Source organism: Manacus candei, unplaced genomic scaffold (genome assembly GCF_025592945.1).
Source record: "Manacus candei isolate 608988 ecotype Guabito, Panama unplaced genomic scaffold, ASM2559294v1 h1tg000036l, whole genome shotgun sequence".
In the NCBI taxonomy this organism is placed as follows: Eukaryota; Metazoa; Chordata; class Aves; order Passeriformes; family Pipridae; genus Manacus; species Manacus candei.
In genome coordinates, this window is record NW_026138084.1 from 421,636 (window position 1) to 437,164 (window position 15,529).

General features: G+C 52.2%; 1 protein-coding gene across 1 annotated transcript in view; it reads left to right on the forward strand.

Moving 5' to 3' along the window:
- Nucleotides 1–2,800: 2,800 nt before the first annotated feature.
- Nucleotides 2,801–15,529, forward strand: part of BSN (bassoon presynaptic cytomatrix protein) — a 93,443-nt gene continuing 80,714 nt past the window's right edge. The window contains exon 1 of the mRNA XM_051793146.1: nucleotides 2,801–2,961. Within this exon, the coding sequence (XP_051649106.1) occupies nucleotides 2,801–2,961 (161 nt within the window). The remainder of the gene's footprint in view (nucleotides 2,962–15,529) is intronic.

Here is a 15,529-nt window from a genome sequence, read left to right on the forward strand (position 1 = left end):
CTGCGTGAGCTGGACTTGATTTCTCTTAGACTTCTGCTGGATCTGTGGCTCCCCAGTGCTTTAATCTGATTTCTCGTGGAAAACAAAATCACCCTGGCCCAAAAAATCCCTGTGCTCCGACTGTAGGGAGCAGAGGAGCTGGACCACATCAAAAGCAGCATGACCAGCAGGTTAATTGTCCCCCTCTGCTCTTGTGAGACCCCACCTGGAGTGCTCTGTCCAGCTCTGGGGCACCCACATATGAAGGATGTTCCAGCCCATTCCAACAGGTTCAGAGGAGGCCTTGGAGATGCTCTGAGGGCTGAAGCACCTCTGCTATGAAGACATGCTCAGAGAGCTGGGGATGTTCAACCTGGAGAAGAGAAGGCTCCAGGGAGACCTTAAAGCCCCCTAAAGGGGCTCTAAGAGTGCTGGAGAGGGACTTTGGACAAGGGCCTGGAGTGACAGGACAAGGGGAAATGGCTTCACACTGACAGAGAGCAGGGTTAGATGGGATATTGGGAAGAAATTCTTCCCTGTGAGGGTGGAAGGTTCTCTGGCACAGGTTGCCCAGAGAAGCTGTGGCTGCCCTGTTACGGGAAGTTTTCATGGCCAGTTTGCACAGAGCTTGGAGCAACCTGGTATAGTGGAAGGTGTCCCTGCCCAGGGCAGGAGTTTGGAATAAGATGGTTTTTAAGGTCTCCTCCAACCCAAACCATCCTGTGAATTCCGTGTCACTTGGTGTTAGCTCTGCCTGCTGTGTGCCTGGGTGCCGTGTTCTTCCATCTCCCACGATCTCCTAAGCCAATACCACCTGCCTGCTTTCCTGGGTTTTGGCACCGCGGTGCGAGTACCTTGGCTGGGCACTGCCTGTGCTGGAGGCTGCTGCTGAAGGCTGCTCCAGCCTCTGCTGGGTTTTTAGCTGCGTATTTTGCATCTTCTGTGTTTGGAGTAAACAGGAAAAAAAAAACCAAAACAAGTATTTTGCTTGCTCTGGCCACCTGCTCATTCCTGGCCCCTTTGATACATTCCTGCACTCTCACTTTCCATGGACTTGCTGCTTTCTGGAAGTTGTTTCTGACGTGGTTTTGTTCTGGTTTATTGCAAATACACGTTCCCCCACCCAGAACTGAAGCTGTTTTACTCTTCCTCGGTGATTTCAGCTCCTTCAAAGCTGTCTTCCTCCTGTATTACATCTTCCACGCCCCACACCTGCTCCAGCTGCCGGCACCCCCTTCCCTGGGCTGGGGGATGCAGAGCCGGCAGGGCAGGGGCAGAGGTGCCGTTTTCCCGGGGCTTGTAGGAGCCGGTTTCTATTTCGGTGCGAGTAGAGGTGAGACCAGCCCCAGTTCCACGTTTATTTTGGGATTTAGCGCGTGTGTGTTGACTCACAGCCCATAAAAAGCAGCCGCCGGGCTGTGTCGGGTCTCGGCTCCGGCGGGGCTGCCGCTCCCGCGGGTACCTCCCGTCCCCGCCGCGGTCCCCCCGAGGGGAGTTCTCCTTGTGCCCCCCGGTGTGGGCAGCGGGAGCCGCGGGGTGGCAGCGGGGACCCCTTCATGGGGAAACACTGACACCGCACCGCTAATTACCGTTAATTACCGCCGCTCTCGTTAAGTGCGGGAGTGGTGCCGTTGTGCCCCGGCGGGGCTGGGGCGTTCCCGCGGGCACTGCTGCTCTCTGACGTCACGGGCAGCCTGTGACCTCACGCCGAGAGGGCGCGCCCATTGGCTGAGCGCTGTGTGACCTCATGGGACGGGGGTGGTTGTCGGAGCATCCCGTGACCCCCCTGCACCAGCTGGGAGCTCACGGGCTGAGCCTGGAGCTCAAGGAGAGCGTGTGACCCATTGTTTGGGCCCTGTGAGGTCAGGGACGGGCAGAGATGGTCACGGCTGGGCGCTGGGTGACCCTGAGGGCAGGGGGTGGTCACTGGCTGGGGCTCCATCGCTGTGACCTCACACCACAGCCACTCTGCTCACAAGATGTGTGACCTCACAGGGAGCCAGTGCCTGGGTGACAGCCTGGGACAGCCCGTGACCTCATCGGCCAGGAGCATGTGACATCGCAGGGAGCAGGACAATCATTGCCTGGCAGGGTGTGACATCCCAGGGCAATCCATGACCTCACAAGAGCCTGGGACACTCATTGGCTGTCAGGGTGTGATGTCCTGGGCAGCCCATGACATCATTGGGGAGGCAGGTGCTCATTTGCTGTCAGACTGACATCCCAAGGCAGTCCATGACCTCGCAAACATGTGAGGCACTGATTGGCTGTCAGGGTGTGATGTCCTGGGGCAGCCCATGACCTCATGGAAAGGCGGGTGCTCATTGGCTGCCAGGCTGTGACATCCAGGGGCAGCACACGAGTTCATTGGTGGGCGGTGTGTGACGTCCTGCGGCAGCACCCGTGACCTCACGGCTGAGCAGGCCGCCCATTGGCTGCCGGGTGTAACCTCATGCGGGAGCGCGCGCCCATTGGCGGCCGATCCGTGACGTCACGGCGGGCGGGCGGCCCATTGGCGGCGGGCGCGGGCTGTCGCGTGGCGCCGCCTGGCGGGCACCGGGAGCAGGCGCCGCGGGTCTCCCATTGGCCAGCGGGCGGGGCGGGGCGGGGCCCGGGGGCACGTGCCGGCGGGGCCCCGCGGGGCGGGCGCCGATTGGCCCGGCGGGCGCGCGCGCGTGCCCGCGGCGCGAGCGGGCGCGGGGGGCGGCGCATGCGCGGGGCGGCGCGGGCGGGCGGCGATGGCGGCGCGGGGCTGATGGCGGCGGCGGGGGCGGCGCTGCGCTGAGGGAGCGGCCGCGGTCCCGGTCCCGCCCGGCCCGACATGGGCAACGAGGCCAGCCTGGAGGGCGGCGGCGACGACGGGCAGCTGCCGCCCGCCGCCGCCGCCGCCGCAGGGGCCCCGCCGCCGCCCGCCGCCGCTGCCGCCAAGCCGCCTTCAGCACCGGGCGGCGGCGGACAGCTCCCGCCCGCCGCCGGGCCCAGGTCAGAGCGCGGGGCGGGGGCGCGGGCGGGCCGGCGGGGCGGGCGCGGGGTCCGGGGGGCTGTGGGGGCTGGCGGGGCGCGGGGCACAGGTGTGCGGGGCGGCGGGGGCAGGTGCGTGGTGTTCGGGGGTGCCGGTGCAGCGGTGTGAGTGGGGCGGGCACGGGCAGTGCAGGGGCGCTGAGTGCAGCGGTGTGGGTGCAGGTTTTGTGGGTACGGGGATGGTGGGTGCAGGGGGTGTGGGTGCAGGTTTTGTGGGTACAGGGACGGTGGATGCAGGGGGTGTGGGGTGGAGGTTTCATGAGTACAGGAGTGGTGGGTGCAGGTGCGATGAGTGCCGAGGGTGTGGGGTGCAGGTTTTGTGGGTACAGGGCGTGTGGTGCAGCTGTGTGGGGTGCAGGTTTCATGGGTACAGGGCTGGTGCAGCTGTGTGGGGTACAGGGGTGCCCGGGGCCATGCGGACAGGGGGTGCAGGTCTGCGAGGCACCTGCAGGCAAACACAGGCAGGCAGGTGACAGAGGGGTGTGCCAGAGGCACACACCGAAGAGAGAGCAGGTGTGGCTGCGGGGGGTGGGCAGCAGGGAGAAGACAGGTGAGGAAGATGCAGTGGGGCTCAGGGAGATGACAGAGGCACCCGAGGCAGGTCACTGTGGGAGGGTGCAGCCCTGGGGGAGCTGGTAGCTCCAGGACCCCCGTGGGTGCTGGGGAGGGTGAGGGTGCAGATTGTGGCTGGATGCAGGAGATGGACATCATGCCCTCAGGGGCTAGGGTAGTGTTTGGGGGGCAGGAGAAAGCGGGGCACTGCCCAGTGGGCAGAGGTCCAGCAGTGAGGAGAGAGGGGTTGGGAGGAGGGAGGAACGTGGTTCAGGGTTGGGGGGTCTGGTCGGGGTGAGGGGACAGTGCCTGGCAGCACACGGCTGACAGCACCGGGGCGCGCGAGCACCCCAAATGCGGCCACCCCAAATGTGGCCACCCCAACCAGAGCCAGCACCAAATGGGAAAGGTCGTTATGTAACAGGAGGGACGTGCAGCCCTGCCAGGAGTCATCGGTGCAAAACCTTGCGGGGGAACCGCGCCGAGCCGCTCTCCCTCTGCCAGGCAGCGCCAGCCAGGAGGGAGACGCTTCGGAAGCGGGTGTGGGATTGGAGATATTCCTCTAGGAAAAAAAAAGCTAATCCTAAAATATCATCTTATCTGGAAAAATATAAGATGAGGAGCAGAAAGTTGCACGGAAGGATGCGGGGGACTCGGCGGGCGCTTTGCCCTGGGCGCGTGGCAGCGTTCCGGGCTCCCCGCCTCACCTGGGCAGTGAGGAGCGCTGGTGGTGCTGCCAGTCGTGTTGCTCTGAACGGGGAAAATCCAGGCAGGAGCCTGGGCGGGAGGCTGCAGTCTCGCCTGGCAGTGGGTTCTGTCTCACTGGGCTGCAATCGCCGCTCACAGGCAGCACCGTAACATCCAGGCAGGATTCAGGGATGCTACAGGGCGGCCAAGCCACGGGCACGCTGCTGTCAGTGAGATCCCTGCGAGCTTTCACACAGGGAGCGTGAAAAAATACCCCTGAATGAAATCGTGCTTGTTTTCCTTTACGTTTTTCCCAGCTCCCCTCGCTAGAGAGTCGTGGACCCCTCTGCTTCAGGCTCTGCCAGTGAGAAGTTGTTTGTAGCTGCTCATAGCAATTTAAAATTAAATACCTGCGGGGCTGTTTAGATGCTGTAACGAGATGAGTCGAGGGAGCCGTGCAGGTCTGCTGTCTCTGTCCGATTTTAGCACTGCTCTCCCATTACTGCCCGGGTCTCTGTGTTTGCTGTTGTACAGGACTGGGGGTCCTGGGGGCTTTGGGGGTCCTGGAGCACACGGGGCTGGTGAGTGGAGCAGCACAGTCCAGCAGCTCCGGCTGACTGCGCTCCTCTCCTGCCAGAAACGCCAGGTTGTTTTTTCCAGCCGTGCTCCAGCCTTTGCACGCTGAGCTGATGCTCCTGGGCCTCCTGGGAAGCTGCTGCCAGGGAGCTGCCCTCCCTTGCAATTAATTAAGGCAATTAAAGAGGTGGGCCGTGTGGGGCTCTGCTGCGGAGCGGCGGTGGGATGGGGACGGTGCTGAGCTGTGCCAGTGGTTAAAACCTGAGCGTGGGAAGGGTATGGGGAGCTGAGATAACAATGAGGGATTTTAATGCAAGGTAACAAAGTGGAAATGAAGGAAAAAACAGGCCTTGAGAAGAAAGTCATCTTTGTGAGGTGCAAGAGTGGGCACATAAGATAGACCAGATGCTGTGAAAGGTTTAGCACAGCATGGCTCGTGCTGGCTGAACAGCGAGTGTGCCGTGAGAAAGGAGCTGCTTCACAAATCCCAGGTGACCAGGGAAAGTGAGTTTTCCTCAATGTCTCAGCAGTTTTTTTTTTCCTCTGAATTAAGTAACCTAAATCCACACACAAGCCAGTGAAAACCATAGTAGTGTGACTCTCCTGTGTCAGTTTTCACAATTTGCTTTGTGTTACACAGGGAAATACTCTGAATACCTTATAAGGGGGTACCCTGGATTTCAGGGTCTTCATTTTAAATCCATAATAGCAGTTTGTAGGGAACTGTTCCTACACTGTGGAGTGACTTCAGAGAGTAGAAACCATCCCGCAGAAGTAACATCTCACCAGGTTACAATATATACCACTATTTAGAAACTTTGATTTCCTACTTGTGTGCTTTGATGAGGCTCAAGGGAGCTGGAGGTTGGCTGGAAGCTCAGCCATGGGGCATTTTTGCTCTGCCAGTGGGATGCAGCTCTTGGAAAAGGCCATTGTGGTGCGGGATTGCATCAGATGAGGTGTTTTCAGTGCAGACCTCACCCTTGTGCCAGGTGCTGCTGGAATCCCATCTGAGGGGGTTGTGCCCAGCTCTGGTACTCAGGTAAGGAGAGGCTACATCAGAGGAGAGAGAAGGGTTGCTGCTGGTCTGCCTGAACAAAGCCTCTGTGGCCTGAAAGATGAAAAGCTGGAGTGTCATTAACCTGTAGGATCAAATGAACCCAAATTGGTTGCAGTTGCATTTGGACTGAAAACTTTGCAATGACTGGCAAGTCCTAGTCTGCTCCTCCAGAGAGACCTCCTAAGCAGAAGGGACAAGATCATTTCATGGTGCAGCTTGATGGATGGATGAAAAGGGGCTGGATGGCAGAGCAGGGATGCTCCCAAGTTCAGAACCGTGGCTTGGGGCACAGTGCTTTAGACTGCTGGTTTTCCTGGTATCCTGAAGAGAGACTTTATTGCTGCTTCTGATCGTATTTGTGTCTGATTTATGCCTGATTCATTCAGGTTTTCAGCCTCTCTGCTGCTCAGCTGTGGAGCTCGTAAAAGACTTTTTGACACCTGGATGCGTGAGCTCAAGCTGAAGGATGGGAGGGGGTCAGAGAGTTGGTCTCCTGGGAAGCACTGAGGACTGGCCACAAATTCAGGGGCTGTCAGAGGGAGCAGCAGTGCTTTTATCATCACTGTTTCTCTGGAGCTGGCAGATGCACACTGCCAGCAGCCAGGCTGGCTGCTGGGCTGCAAGGCTGGGAGGGAGCTTGTTTTCCACACTGTGGGTCATACCCCAGTATTTCTAAAGCTTCAAGGTAGGCTTGCTGTGAGCAGAAGGTCTCGAAGTGACCAAGAAGGGAAGTTTTCAGTACTGAATGGCATCACCTCCCTCGTGGGCTGCACCTGCTCCTCCAGAGCCTTCCCTTGGCTTGGAACAATGTCAGGGCGAGTGTTGGTCCCATTTACCCCACTGTTACATTCAGCATCCCTTTGTTTGGCAGGTGGTGGAGCTTGAAGTAAAAGATCTGGTCATAGGGAAGAGTATAGGAGGGGCAGAACTGAAAGAGAGAGCCCTTTAAACTGGAGAAACTGTGGTAAAACCAATGCAATGTGGATGTTCCCTTCTTCCTTTTCTCCCTTGTCTGTGCTGAGTATAGGCTTGTTTTGCTTGCTGTAAGTACTATCACAGTAAGAGGTAATAAGTACATACACACAGGTAATTAAAAAACAAAACAGACGAGTTTGCACGTTTCTTTTTTAAATGGGCACTTTTCCCAAGCTTGCAGAAACGAGCAGTTGATGTCCATTTCCATACAGCTGTGCTAGAAATCAAACCAGGCTGTGTGATGGGAAGTCAGGCTGTGCACAGGGCTCTCGCCTGGAGAGCCAACTCTGTGCTCGTTTCCATGCACTGCTCTCCCCAAAGGGTCTGAGCAGGATGAGGGGCAGAGGCATCACTGTCAGAGGCATTGCTGGAAAACTCAAATATGAAAGTAGGCTTTTCCTGGCTGAACCATGGACTGGCACTCTGGAAAAGCCTGACACACACACACACACGTGCTTAGTGAGTACTATTTGGTCTAAGGCATTTGGAGGGTCAGGAGGGAGCTGAGGCTGGGTTTGAGTGAAGTTTAACAGATGCACAACATTTCGAGCTCATCAAACTTGTGTGAGCAAAATAGAAGGGAAAAGGAGGAGTAGAAAATGGTGTATGTGATGGATCAAGTCAAAATATTTGTGGTGTTAAATACCCCTCTGGGCTTCAGTTCGTCCTCCCTCCTGTGGTGGGCAGGTGGTGCTGGCTGTGGTGTGGTGCTTTGCATACTTTTGATGGCTCTGACAGCAGCCATTAGGCCATTGAGTCCAGACGGCACAATTCTGGGTGCTTAAGTAACTCCAAAACCTCTTCTGCGAATGTGCTCATCAATATTCACAGTGTTTGGCATCAAATATTAATGCCTTTATTTCCAAAACAAATACACAGATTTGCAATCTGCTTCACAGGTCGGGGTTTTCTCACTTCTGGAACCAGCCTGGATGGCATGCTGGGGGTATGGCTCTTTACCCCTTGCTTTTGCTGGGCCAGAGGATCCTGGGGGTGTCCCTACAGCATCCACTTCTGCTCAGAGGGAAGGATGTAGAAGAATTTGCAAGGGTCGATTTCCTTTGCTGTGTTGGCTTGTGCTGGTTGGAGGACTCTTTGGCTCCTTCTGGCACAGTTTGTGTCCTTTGCACTGGAAATCCCAGTGCTGATGGTCAGCCTTCTAGTGGAAGGTGTCCTTGCCCATGGCAGGGGGTTGGAACAAGATGATCTTTAAGGTCCCTTACAACCCAAACCACTCTGTGATTTTTCTGCTGATGCTCAGGAATGATGCCACAGCTCGAGTGACTGTTGGGGCCAGTGGGTCCCTCCACACCATGGGTCACCCTGTGCAGCACAATGGGCTGACTTCTGCCTCTCCACTTCTGCTTCTCCCATGTGGCTGAACAAAACTGTTTCTTCTCTCTGCCGTGCGAATCAAGCACATACTTGATGTTTCCCATCATGTTTCCAATTCAGTGCAAACAGATAGTCAGTGCTGTGGCATATTCCCACAGTTTATGTGAGTCTGGGGAATACTTGATGTGCATCTGGACAACCTGGCAGAACACCACAGCCTGCCTGCCACACACCCAGCCTCTCTGCACAGCCGTCTTCAGCTTCCCCAGCCAGGGCTGGCACCATGGCTCACTGCTGGCCAAGGGTGTTTTTCCAGAAATCCTTTTCCAATATTAGACTAATTTCCTAGAGTTGACCCTTGGGGAGGATGGGACAGGCAGTCAGGGTGCAAACAGCGCTTCCCAAGAACTGGTAGCTCAGTAGAGTGAAGTGGCTCCATGGCAAAGGCATTCTGGTTTTTCACTGAACGTGGCACTCAGATTATCACACCATCTTTGCTGATGAGCGTCGCCACTCCAGGATGTTCCTCGAGCTTTTTTTTTTGCTGGTGAGTGACAGCAAGTGCTGATGGTCACCCCAGTCCCACACATCGTAAACCGTTATTCTTGAGATTGAGATCGTCGCTGCTGAGCCATCCCTGTGTTTTCAGATGTCTGTTTGAGTGACAGATTTGTTATTTTTGCATCAGTCTATGGGCACGACTGTTCTTATGGGCAAGGTTTTTTTGTCTTTTTGAGTGCCTGGAGGTGCTAAGCTCCAGTGTGACCCCGAGGCACTGCTGTGCAGCCTGTCAGTCATGGCTGGGCACGCCGTACCGCTTTTCATGTCACTGATGCTGGGAAGTTTTTATGAGAACAGCGAGCTGGCTCCTCACTGAGAGCACCCAGCACCTCCAACCAGCTATTTAGGAGCCTACAAGAGTGAGCAGCATCGCTGCATCCCAATTAACACTGGCCTGTGCTTTATGATAGGGCTGAAGGCATGTCCCTGGGGGGCTCCTCACCCATGTTCTGCTCGTGTTTAAAACCAGAGATTACTTAACTACACTGATGGTGGTGTCTCACTGACTCTTGGCCTCTTTGTAGCTTTCCTAATGTGTGTTTGATATCGAAGAGAGACCCCAGCCCATTGACAGACTGGGGAAAACACACTGATGGGGCAGGAGACAGCAGCTCCCTGCCCATGCTGAGCTCCCCAGAGGCAAATCAAGAAAAACCCCTCTGAATGTGATTTTTATTTTGTTTCCTCTTTTTTTTTTTTACAATTTATTTAAGTGCCATGGTTTGACTGGAGATGAGGAAGACATGTGTCCTCCAGCCTGGCTGTTGGTGCTGGGTGGTAAAGATCATTGCAATGGCTAGCAAAGGCAAACCAAAATCTGGAGTTCAGAGGTCCAAGCTAGCCAAATGGCAATGAAATGTATGTTGACAGTGATCATAAATAAGTATAGAAGTAGTTTACCAGAGGGTGTAATGGGATATATGATCACAGAAGGCTTAAATAAAAGCCTCGCTTCCAAAAATATACAGTCCCCCTCAGCCCAAAACTATAGTTTCTGTGATGAGCAGCAGATTAGCCATTCTTACTGGCTTGATTCCCCCCTGAAGATGTGATTAAATACTTTGGTGCATTCTCTTTTGTCAAAAATGATTTAGTTGTGTTTCTAGGTCATTGTCTATAGAAGAAAAATTTAATGTGGTTGAGTGACTTAGGCATCTTCCAAGAAGAGCTACAAAAAAAACCCCTCTCCTGCCCAGTCTATCCCCAGACCTCTCTCCTGTCCCTGTCCTTAGCATCCCCTGCAGCAACAGGCCTTCCTGAAAACACACTCAGCAGCCTGCCCTTGTCTTCCCCATGCTTCCTGATGGGAGGAAGAGCCTTTCCACTTCTCCCTAGAGCAACAAGAGGAGTGTCTCCACTTGGAGACTGTTGATGCTCCCTGGTGGTGGGCGTGGTTGTCCAAGAGCCAAACGACTGTAGTGGGGTGTGTAAGGTGCTGGTGGGCAAAGGTGGGAGCACAGGACCAAGGGAGACCTCTGGGCCATTACCTGCTGGTAACACCCCATGACACCCCCACTAACAAGGTAACAACTAAGATCTTAAATGAGATACTCCTATGGCTGGGAGAGCTGGGGATGTTCAACCTGAAGAGAAGGCTCCAGGGAGACCTTAAAGTCCCTTCCAGTGCCTAAAGGGGCTCCAAGAGACCTGGAGGGGCACTTTGGACAAGGGCCTGGAGTGACAGGGCAAGGGGGAATGGCTTCACACTGACCAGACGGTCAGAACACAAAGCTGAGCCTCTGGAGATGATGTGATGGTCCCACCCTGGTCCACCGTGCCCCTCTCCATGCTCACAGCCAGGTGGTAAGGAAGGGCATCTTATGGACACCAAGTCTGCTCATTCCATGGCAGTTATGCAGTGACTTCCTGAGTTGCAGCAACCTCTGCACAGGCTCCTTGGACCATGAGGAGCTTTTCCTCTGCTCCCTGAACACTGCTGAGGCCACCCCTGTGTTTCTCAGAGGTATCTAGTTCTCTGTCAGCAGGCTTCAGTGCTGGGCTCTGACTTCTGCCTGGGATGTCCTACAGCTTCTGAACCCCTGTGTGAGGTGCAGATTGTCATATCCTGTGACTTACTGCCCACCACACCTCTAGCCATCTGAGCCTCTTCTGCTGCTCATGCTTAAGTGCTGCTCATGAGAAGAGCATCTCCTGCCCTCCTCTCAGAGGGTTTCTCCCTTTTTTGACAGCTATAACTAAACTTAGAGCAAGCAGATGCTGTACAGAAAATGCATCCATGCTGCTTGGGAAACGTTGCTGAGTTTTGAGGGGCTTTGGGCAGGTGTGACTAACCATTCTTCACTTGGCTCCAGGACCTGACAGGGACCACAGTATTTCAGACGTGACAAAGCACTTTCCCGTGCTGAGTAGCTTTCAGATGAGGATTTGACAGCTCCTCTGAAGGCTGCAGAAGGAAAATCACCGTGAACCAAAATGTCATTCGGTGCAGATGTGACAAAATCCTGTGTTTCAGCCAGGGCATCCGGGGTTGGCAGGGCCTCCTGCATGCAGGGTGCCGGAGGCACAGACAGCTATGTGGGCCTTACAGGGTAGGGACACTTGCAGAGGCCAGATGTCAGTAGCCAAGAGCAGCCTTTGAACCTTTTTTCTCTTTGTTTCCTTGCCTGCCAAGAGAATATTGCTTTTTAGCCTGTTTTGAGTCTTTCCTGGCAACGGGGGCTCACAGACTTCTCCAACTGCTGAGAGGATATGGGGCTGAGAGGCTCAGAGCCTGGTTCCAGTGGACTTCCATTTGCAGAATTGGTCCTGAGGGTTATAGCATCATAAATGTGGGGATTTGTTTTGAAATTTGCCTTTATTTATGGATTTTGAGACCTTTTAGGAGATGCTTGAAGTAGGCAGCCACTTCTGGCATGGACTCAGGGTGCTCCATCCTTGGAAGTTGTATGTGGGTGTGAAATCAACGTGTCTTCTTCAGCTATTAAATGAATCCAGAGGGTCCTGCACCTCTCAGCACCCCACCTGACACCCAACTGGGTCTGCCATGGGCTTCCCAGTAAGAGAGAGAGTATGTTCATAGCTTATGCTTCCTTCATCAGTCTAGACGTGAGGAATGCAAAGAGATTTTGCCATATTTAATGTCTGGAGAAGGGTGGAATTGTGCGTGGGAATTACTTTCAAAGATTGACATGTTGTAGCTGTTAACCACTTTTTCTTTTTTTTTTTTATTATTATTTAACTAGAAAAACCAAATTTCAGCCCAGGAAAAACAACAGGTTTTTTTTTTTTCTTTCTTTCATCTCCTAAAGAAAACATTTCAGTTATAGATATGTGAAGTTATGAGTTATAAAATAGGAATAGTTGAAAATTGGAAATGTATAATAAGTTCTTAAGGGACTTGGTAATTTGCCTTCCTCTTGTGAAAAAAAAATCAAATCAGCTGATAATACAAAGCTTATGAAAGGCTGGGGAAAATGCAGAGCTGAACTAGATCTTTTTCCACGTCAACTCTGAACTGTACTTTTTTCCTTTGATGAAACATGAAATTACTTTTAATTTATTTTGTTTCAATCCTAGTTACATAAACTATTATTTGATTGTACAGCTGGACTGAAAAACTGTAGGAGGTCTCACATTTAGGATTTTGCTGCCTCTCTCTTATTAAGCCTACAGCCTGATTTCTTTAAATGCACCTATTAATCTTCTTAGCGAGACAAATTGTTGTTTGGTTGGGGTTTTTTCTCTCTTTCTTTCCCTTTTTTTTTTTTTTCTTTAAACACTAAACTCCCAGTTAACTGCCAGAGTAAGCACTGATGGTTTGCAGCCTTTCCAGGTACAGCTGTGCTGCAGTTGGGCACCGTGATGCCGGCGCGTGGTGCCTCGGCCAGGCTGGGTTTAGTCTGGTTGGCTTAAACACCAGAGGTGTTCACAACCTGAGCTGTTCTCATCATGCTCAGCAATAACCTCCGAGTCTACAGGATGGAGTAAATGCATTTTTTTCCACTTTAATTTTTCCGTAGGCTATTTTAGTAGTTCGTCTATGGCAGCTTGCCAGAGAAGTGGCTGCCCCATCCCTGGAAGTGTTCAGGGCCAGGTTGGACGGGTCTTAGAGCAACCTCATCTGGTAGAAGGTGTCCCTGCACATGGCAGGGCATTGGAATGAGGTGATCTTTAAGGTTGCTTCCAACCCAAACCATTCTATGATTCTGTGAATTTCTGTTGTGTTATTAATTGCCAGTCTGAGACTTGCAGGGTTCTGGGTTTGGGACCCATTAATACAGTCCCTGTAGAACCAGCAATAGGATGCAGAGAACCTTGTGTTGTCTTTGAAGTGAGCAGATCTTTCCTATATTTCCTCTCAGGTTCCTCAGCTTTGTTGTCTCCTGCCCAACAATGCCAAGCCACCTTATTTTGGGTTTCTTTTTCCCCGCTCACCGCTGGATTTCCCAACACCCCGGGCAGGCATCGGCAGCGATCCTTTGGAACGCTGCTCTTGCGGACCTTCTCCTCTATTCCTCTGCTGGGAATGGCTCTTGGGAGGGTGAGGGAATCACTGTCAGACTCGAGCACATCCGTGGGCTGCATCGGCTCTAATATGAACCTGGGAGATGTCTGCAGCAGATAATGTGGGAGCACATTGTGCCGGGGCTGGGTGGCACCGGCAGCTCTCCGTAAGCACTCCTGATGCCGGTGGACGTGAGGAGGTGATGCTGGGTGCTGCTCACTGCTGTAAATCCACCATCCCTTTGTATTCAGGGCAGATCTGTAGTCCCAAGGAACGGAAATTTCCAAGCCTTCCTCCTTTTACTACTTGTCTGTAAGTTGTTGTGGATGTTTTGCCTGGGAATCCTTTAGCTGGGGGGCACACCAGGAAGAGAGGTTGTTTCCATTTATATATAGAACCTTTCGTGGTGGTGATGATTCTCAGAGCAGGTAAAGCCCATTTGTAGGTGAGGTTTTGCCTGGTTGCACACTGCAGTAACAACAGAACAGCAGTTCCTATTGGAGTGGAAAGGTGATGCCTATCACTACATTAGATGCCACTGGTAAAAATAAGGTATCCAGGAACATCCCTCTGGGAGGAAACTCTAAAAAAGTGTCTCCTTAGGTATCCCTTTTCTGCTTTATTTTATCCACCTTCCTCATATTCCAGTGTCTCCTCCTCCTGCATTGTTAATTGATGTTAAGCACTGGTTAATGGATTAGGATAGGATTCCTATTGGCTGTACAACTCAGTTTCACCCAGTTCATGCTGGTAATTACAAGTTAATTTTGATTTATCATTAACTGAAAATACAGGCCCAAACACTCTGAATTCACAAAACATCACATCTTTCTTTTTCTTCGAAATACGCGAAACAAAAATCAACCAGCTACTCTGGGTGGTGGGAATAAAGTGCCGTTTACTTATCAACATGTCTAAAATCTGCTTCACTTATCAACTAAGCTTCTCAAGCCTTAAATTTTACCTGCTGCCATTTCTGCCGAGCTAAGCCTTCCGAGGGTTCCGTTGGAACAGATACATCAAATATGCAGATGCCTGTGTCTCTTTGGGGACAAATGCTCTGGGCTGAGGCATGTGCAGCAGGGAAATGCAGGCAGGGACAAGGCTCCTCAAAGAATTGCAGACGCTGGAGAAGTGTTTTCCTTTGATCCTGTAAAGAATTTGGCAGGGGAATTTCAGACTCTTCTATTTCAAAAGTGCATTTAAACTGAGCAGCTTTGAAATATTGAAGTTGATGCTGTCTCTGACAGGACTGGTAATGTGTTATTCCTTGGGTTTGCTTTACCTTTCTTCTTGTGAATAACGAGCTTTACACACAAAAATGTAATTAATTCCAGGTTTGGTTTGCCATCCACATTTCAGCTTCCAATTCAAATCTCTGAAAATAAGAAAGTGCAAATCTAAGACACATAAACACCAATACTGACCCCAGGGCAGTGTCCCCACCAGCCACTTGCTATCCCAGTCTTGTCTCCAATAACAGACACTGTGTGTGCTGGTGTGGAGAATGTCAGGGATGGAGAAACCTCTAGAGCTCAGAAGAGTTTCTGAGAAACACAACCTGATGTGAAGTTTTTGTTAAGAGGCATCTAGCCATGTTGGACACGGATCTCTCCTCCTCACAAGAACGTGTGGGCTCATCAGTTTTTCCCTGTGTTTTTCCACGTGTGCAGTGCTTGGAGCTCTGCAGGGAGGATCAGTTGATCACTGTTTCCTCGGTCCCTGCCTAAATGATATTCTCTTGATTGTTCTTCCACACCTCAGATATCCACTCTCCTGGTAACTTGAGGCAACGACAGAAAAATAGAATTAAAGACCCAAGTGGGGAAGAGTTAGAGGGACAAATATGAGATGGCCAGAATGCTCTGAGGTGCAAAGACACAACAGCAGGATGGATAAAAATGCTATAGTTTTTCAGAGACACACACAGAAAGATAGGTCTTGTGCTTCGTTTGCTCGGGCTCAAACAAACGAGGATGCAAAGTCAGGATTTTTCGGTTGCTGTGCAGTCACCAGGAGCTGTTCATCTCTCTGCAGTATGGCAGACTGATTTCCTCTCTTGGAAATTGCTGTTTTAACTGGGTTCTTTTTTCCTTTTTCTAAAAATACAAACCGGTTTCTTTCTGGTCTGTCATTACTGCCTCTTTTTTAACAGCACTTCTCTTTCTGATGGATCTTCCTTTTTTTTTTTGCCTGGAATGAGTGTTGTTCCTCATTCTGGGCTGAGTTTGGTTGACTCAAGCTGTCATGGAGATGGATAATGATACATTTTTTTGCATCAGCTTTTAATTTTGGAGCATGGGTGGAACTCATCCAAA